The sequence below is a fragment of the Triticum aestivum genome, chromosome 3D (assembly GCF_018294505.1).
Source record: "Triticum aestivum cultivar Chinese Spring chromosome 3D, IWGSC CS RefSeq v2.1, whole genome shotgun sequence".
Lineage (NCBI taxonomy): Eukaryota > Viridiplantae > Streptophyta > Magnoliopsida > Poales > Poaceae > Triticum > Triticum aestivum.
The window spans coordinates 399,612,966-399,620,411 of NC_057802.1; the positions used below are offsets into that span (position 1 = coordinate 399,612,966).

At 50.1% G+C, this 7,446-nt stretch overlaps 1 protein-coding gene across 1 annotated transcript; it reads right to left on the bottom strand.

Annotated features, from left to right (window-relative positions):
• Positions 1 to 493: 493 nt before the first annotated feature.
• On the bottom strand, positions 494 to 5,189 carry LOC123079168 (probable alpha,alpha-trehalose-phosphate synthase [UDP-forming] 7; the record flags this gene model as incomplete). Its single annotated transcript, XM_044501857.1, is given in 3 exon segments — positions 494 to 1,369; positions 2,076 to 2,349; positions 3,023 to 5,189. Coding segments are annotated over 3 exon segments (2,739 nt in total). The 3' UTR covers positions 494 to 991.
• Between the last annotated feature and the right edge of the window lie 2,257 nt (positions 5,190 to 7,446).

The window sequence follows — 7,446 nt, forward strand, 5'->3', positions numbered from 1 at the left end:
CCACTCCGACCATCAGACTCATCTACTTCACGAAAATGCCATTAGTCCAACGGCCGCCGCAGCAGTCCAATCCTAGCCGCCAAAAACAGTCCGTTCCTGATAGACGGACGTGTAGTTTAAGACGAGGCTTAGTTCTACCCACACAACAACGTGCCCCATGACCACGATTCGTAGTCTAAAGGGAAACATCATCTGTCTGACGTTGTCAGTTCATACTTTGTACCTATCCGTTGTTCAGCCGTTTTCTAAACCACACCACGAACTGATGAAGCAAAGAGATTTGGTACTGAAGGAACAAATTCGCCAGTACTCCAAGCAAAGTGTCTACAGTTGTGCGTCACATGTTAGAAAATCGATAGATAGGCAAGCAAAGCATCAACAACACGTTTGCAATTTTGCCCGTGCGACTGTCAAGTTTAGAATCCTATATGCTGTTTTCAGATAGAAGCATCAAAGGAGGGAGAAATCATGGAGCAAGCTATGAGAGCAAGACTAGCAAAAAACAAAAAGGTTTCAAATAACGAACCAAATCTCACCAATTCACATTTACTACGCGACTTTAGACTTCGAAAACAAAACCGAAACCGATGTGTAACTTGTTTACACAGGATAACACGCAGAGGAGGATGCACTCCATTGAATTTCCATGTGCAGTGCCAATCCTATCATCCCAAGTGCCTATCACCCCGTCCATACAGTTCACTTGCCTTCCATGAAGCATCTTGTTTTACTAGAGAAGGAAAAAGGTTTAAGAGAAAGATGCAAAGGGAGGTGACGAGTCAGCTATTGACATATGGACCTACATTTTGCAGCAAAAGATGGTAATGTGTTGCCCGGCTGGATAATCGAGCATGCTTCTGCACTAGCTTCAAATCGTAGGCCCTGGTGTTAGTCGTTCATTGAGTATCCATCTTCATACCCGTCAGAATATATGTGTAGAAGCGACTGTTGAATCAATCGCCATAATCTGCAGATTTAACCAAGATCTGAACTACAATCCATCGAAAGGTCTACCCCTTGACTGACTTTGTTCACCACCAATATCAATTGAGGACATAGACGTAGCTAACTCATCGGTGTAGCCAGTCATAGGCTCAGGATCTGTTGCCTCCGCCAGTGCGCTCAGCATGGTGGCCACTTCAAACGTATCATCCAGGTAGAATTTTGCTTTGCTTGGTTTTTGTCCCACAGTGCATGCAAACAATGGTGTTTTGGGGGCAACCATGCCCCTTTTGATTATGTCCGCAATGTTTTCAAACATGTCTTCGTCAGACCTATCATCACCAATACACAATACAAAGTCGGCCTGCTTTCCTCTCTCTTTCATTGATATCAGTATCTTTTCAGCTATTACTCCCTTGCTTACTCCCTGGAGAATTAGCATAAAGAAACAAGAGATTCGATGTTAACGTTGAGCATATATCACATATCAAACATGCGACGCAATTTTGAGAGGGGGCACACCAACAAACTAAACCAGAAGGTGCAAGTGATGTCAACTTGTGTGACCATTACTTCAGCTCAATGTTACTAAAAGAACTAACACACTTGCAGAAGAGAGAACAATGTTGATAGTAGGTGGGGAGGTGAATTAGTTAAGGCCCTGCAATGTGACATGACACTGTTTGCTTTTTAACAAAGCTAATGAGCATGCACATATGATTATATCAAAACTACGGCAAAGCAGCCCATATTGCTTAAAGCTGCTTTCAGAAAGCTCTTCTACAACCACAAGATAAGTTAAACAGGTCGTCAGCACTTATAAGGTCTTTCCCAACCAAGAGAAAAGCTAAACACAACTAGCAAATGCCTACTATATTTTCCAATGAGCAGAACCACACCTAACATAACTGCATACAGATTACAAAACAAACAGGTTATCTACTGTGGCAAAACAAAAGCTACTGGCTAAAGTTAGTAAGGACAAATATGGAAACGACTGATAAAGTTTATTTATACACAAAAAAGTGACATGCGTTTTCTATGGTAGATACTCTCTAGGTGAACTTGTCAGCTAAATGGCAAAAATAAATAAATGAAGAAAGGTATTTGAGAAATTAAGGAGATGCACAAACCTGAGGTTTGACTTCAACAATAAACTGGCCACTCTTGACAGAGACTGGTTCATTTGCCAGTACACTCTCCAGGTGATCAAGCATCTCTTTGGCCTGTGAGGATCCAAAGCCTGGGTCAGCATCCTGATGGTGCCACACCAAAGCACTTTCCTTGGTCTCAATGTAGGATCCATCAGTTGATTCTGTATACAAATTCATCACTGGTTCAGCCATTTCCATCCATCCGAAGTCCGAAGCCTGGGCGCACGTTTGCCACTCTTCATCTCTACTCCACCTACACATGTTTAGACAGAACTAATTTAATTGTTTGCTCCTTTTTGAGAAAATCTGATAGTAGCCAGCCAAGCAAAGTTAGCAGAGGTATTATTGTCTACCTTAAGTAACGAAGCAAATAATTATGACCGATTCCAAGAAAACACTAAAGTTTTCATATTTATATGAGCTCTTCAGGTGACTTAGCAAGGAAAATACCAAGACATAGTTGTGCTGAATAACGAGTGAACAAATACTAGAGATACATATGAAATCATGGGGGGTGAAAACACGGCAACTGCCTCGACTCTGCTTGAACTGGTTTAAAGATAACTCCGTATCATGTACTATCAATACTGAATTACAAACATGACAAGACCAAACATGAAAGGAACCATCACCCTATTCACACTCTCCATTCCATCCTTATGGGGTTATTTTTCTGAACTTTTTCCTACAGTCTATAACATTCCAGTTTCAGAAACCAAAACGATTCTGATAATTATAGCAGGTAACACCAAGAACAAGCCATGAAATAAATGTAGTTAACTGTTTGGTAATATCTGATTATTAATTAACAGATTAGCACAATCTGTATTGCTGTTACTGATTATATCAAGATCATAAGGTAAATAAGATTATAAAGTTCCTGCTACCAACATTATCAAGAAACGTGTCAAGATGAAAGACGGTACCTTAAGAAGTAGCCATGTTCAGCTGCAATACCCAGCTTCGGACACGAGGAAAACCATTCGCCCAATTTATCCCTGCCTCTCCCGCTGACAATAAAAACTATGTTCCTTTCATCTGAGCAGAGGGTATTGATAATCCTCAGAACTTCTGCACTAGGTGTCTTGTTGATGGAAGTCTGAGGCACCAATGTTCCATCATAATCAAGAAATATAGCTCTGCTCTCTGACCTCTCGTAAGCCATAACAATAGAATCCATGTTAAGCTTTGTGAAATGAGGGTCTAAGGCCACCACCCTGAAACCAAATCCCAATCCAATGCCCCAGCATGTCCTTCTAAAATGGTCCTTGCAAGCCCTCTCCAAGTCCTGGATGAAGCTCTTCGACCAATAAGCAACATCATGAGTGCTGACATAACGGTAGTGCTTCTCGTGCCTCAGCTGCTTCTCCTGATCAGACATTGAAATGGCCTCATTCATCGCCTCTGCAGTTGCCTCTACATTCCATGGGTTAACCCGAATAGCACCACTCAAAGACGGTGAGCACCCAATGAACTCTGACACCACGAGCATGCTCTTCTTCGGCCCAGTCACCTCCGATGAGGACTCCGACCTAGGTGTCCCCTGCCTACAGACGATGTATTCATATGGTGTCAAGTTCATCCCATCCCTTACTGCGGTCACTACCACACATTCCGCGATCGTATAGTAGGCACTCTTCTCCACACTAGACACATCCCTATCAATAAAAACAACAGGGCTGTACCCGGACCGGCCAAACTCTCCATTGATCCTATTGTAGCTCTCACGAATCTCAGCTTCGATGGCTTCCAGATCTTTACCCTTCCCACGGACTGGCTTTGCAATCTGCACCAACACTGCTCGTCCCTGCCACTTGGGGTGCGTCCTCAGCATATTCTCAAAGGCAAGAAGCTTCAGATTGATCCCTTTAAAGATGTCCATATCATCCACACCGAGCAACACAGTCTTCCCCTCAAACTGCTGCTGCAGCTCGGAAACTCTCCACTGCCTGTCCGGCAAGCACAGAACCGCCTGCAACTGATCCATATGAATTCCCACTGGCATGATTTTGATCCCAACAGTGCGGCCAAAGTACTCCAATCCAATGTACCCACGCTTGGACTGGTATTCGATTCCCAGCATCCTACTGCAGCATGAGAGGAAATGCCTGGCGTAATCGAAAGTGTGGAAGCCAATGAGATCACAATTGAGCAGCGCCTTTAGGATCTCCTCGCGGACAGGCAGGGTGCGGTAGATCTCCGACGAGGGGAATGGGCTGTGGAGGAAGAAGCCGATGCGGAGGCGGTTGAAGCGGCGGCGGAGGAAGGTGGGAAGCGCCATGAGGTGGTAGTCGTGGACCCACACATAGTCGTCCTCCGGGTTGATGACCTCCACGACCTTCTCGAAGAAGAACTTGTTGGCGAGCACGTATGCCTCCCACGAGCCGCGGTCGAAGCGGCCGTTGCCAGCCGGGGGAGCCGACGATGAGGAGGAGGAGGAGGAGGTTGCTGTGGACGCGGAGGAGGCGAAGGGGAGCATGTAGTGGAAGAGAGGCCAGAGCTGGCGCTTGCAGAAGCTGTGGTAGAAGCGGTCGTGGAGGGACTCGGGGAGGAACACCGCGACGCAGCGGAAGCGGTCGTACAGCGCCTGCGAGACCTCGTCCTGCTCGGCGAGGGGGATGTCGGCGCGCACGCCGCCGACGAAGAGCACCTCCATCTCGTCGGGAATGCCGTCGCGGAGCTGGAGGAGCAGCGAGTCGTCGTCCCAGGAGAAGGACCAGCCGCGGCCGTCGGGGCGGCGGCGCGCGAGGATTGGGAGCTGGTTGGAGACGACGAGCAGGCGCTCGCCCGACACCGAGGAGGGCACGTCGGAGGCGACGCTGTTGGTGGCGGCCGGCTCCGACTCGTCCTCCCCGTCGAGCTCCGACAGCGTCCCCGGCACCGTCATGACCCGCGACATCCGCTTCATCCCGAACGAGCCCGACCTCCGCCGCGCCCCGCCGCCGGCCGGGCCGAGCGCGGCGAAGTTGCCCTCGGCGAGATCGAGCAGGTTGGTATACGACCGCGACATCATGGCTGAAGCAGGCGCCCGGAGAATCTGGCCCCTTCGGATTCGCGGAACGGCCGACGTCTCCAGCAGAAACCGCGAGATCGCACCCTCTCTGATCTTATCCGATCTGATCTGAGAGAGACGGCGAGCGAGGGGAGGGGGGTGGGAGAAGTGGCGTGGTGGGTTTTCGAGTTTGGAAATGAAACCGGAGGCGAGAGGTTGGGGACGGGGGAGGAGGACGCGCCCCGTATATTCCACGGGGTGGGGTGGGGGTTAGGCTGAGGCCCGGCGCGCGACTCCCTCGTGGACTGCCGCCCACTGACAGCAACGGGCTGCCTCCGGGTCGGTGGGTGCGATCCCCGTGGACCGCGCCTATCTAGGGTGCGCACAACGGGGGGCGAAGGGGATAAGGTTTGCGCTCGCACTCTCCAATGCCAGCTGGCGTCACGCGCCCCACCATCCCTCCCCGTGTGGGGCGCACTCACTTATTAACGGTTACGATGCGGGCTGCTACAGGTGCGGCTGGACGACGGACGGACCGGATCCAACCGGTCGTGGGCCTGCTTGCTCACATAATTGCTGGCCATTTTAACTGCTCCGGTGGCTCATTTCGTCCTCTCTTTTTCCGGTGGGCGAGAAAAACGTGTCCGGTGCGGGCGCGGCCACGACGCCGTGGCCCGGGTGACGCAGGGCGTGACGCGCGCGCCGGGGAACTGCCTGCGCACCGCTCCTGTATGCTCGTTTGTAATAGTATTGTTTTGTTCCTTCTGCTGCATTTAGGGCATTTACAACGCACAAGCGCTTAACCAGGCGCTTAGGAAAGGAAAATAAATATTTTTTGGCTTAGTGTCCACGCTGGTGTCCGAGCTTCCAACGCTGGAATTAATGTACGGGCGCTACACAAAGTAGAAAAAGAACAAGAAACACCCCTAGCACCCAGTGACATCTTTTGCGCCGACGCTAGCTGATTTACTGGGATTGAATGGGATTCTGTTGAAACTACCGGGAATTAGATCCTAGCGCCCGTGCTTAGCACCCCCATTGTAGATGCCCTTAAGATCTTTTTGGAGTCCCGGCTAACAAATCTGTGGTTTTTGGTTCAAAGGTAAAGCCTGTGGTTCAGAATCCATCATGTTGAGCGTCGCTCGCATCGCATCCTCGGGCCGCAACTACGATGCCGTGGCAGGCTCATCAGATTGGAAGTTGTGTGTTGTCTTTTACTATGTCTCAAGTCTCAACAGACAACAGGTTATCTAGTTTTTGTGATGAGGTGGGTAGGGCCTCCTGAAAGCAGCTTTGCAACCCTCGACCGGAAAAATAAGATCTCGCCTCGCCGTGGCCATTCAGCAGTCGTGATTCTGAGAAGGACAATTATATGAGTTAAGTAATACTCGTACTAGTACTACAGGTTAAGCTTAACATAATCCAAGTGGTCATTCTTAATGAAAAGCGCATAGGCGCTTAAGCAGTTCAAGAAGCCGGCCATCTACTTTTTTAAGCAGCAGCCAGGACGAATCAACGCACGTTTCGTCAAAAGAGACCTTCCGGGCGAAGTGGCTGCTGCTGGGGCCAAACTTTCTCCAGGTTGGAAGCCGAATTCGAGTCCCCCAAGCGGCAAATGAGATCCATCGGCGGTGCACGCTCGTCTCGTCGTCCCCAAACGCCAGCTTGCATGGCGCCGCCGTCGTCGTGTCGAGGGGCAGCGTCGCGGCTGGCCAGCACATTCACGGTGGCTGGCACGCGCTTAACTTGCCTGCAGCGGGCAGCAACAGGCGCCGACGTGTAGGTGACGTGGAGACCGAGCACCGCTGCCCAATCCGAGCGGCATCGCGTCGGCTCCGAGTCAGCACCCTCCATATCCGCTCGGAAAGAAAGCATTAAACAAGCAGGGCGCGTCTCGTTGTCCATGACCTGCCATGGCAAAGCTGTTTTCTGCGTGGATGCTACGTACGAGAATGACAGTTGGGTCATGCACCCCAGCCGCCGCGACCATCGGTCGGTCGGTCCAAGGATGTTTTGAGGCTTTGCCAATAAGAGCAACTCCAACGGCCGGACCCAAACGGACGGCGATTTCGTTCGTTTTTTGTCCGTTTGGGTCGGTCAGACGGACACGGATGTCCGCTTTCGCATTTGGGTCGGTGCGTGCGTCCAACGCTGGCCTGAATCTATTTTGACGGCGCAAAAAAAATGAGCGCATGCATATTAAAAAAGAGAAACAACATTAATTAAACATTAAAGCCGGCCACGAAGGCCGGCGAGAGTCCACGCGTCCACATTTGCATTTAAAATATATTAAAAATAGCCTAAACTACGAGGCGGCGCGCTGCCCTAGGCGTCGTCGTCCTCGGGGTCTGTGAGGTC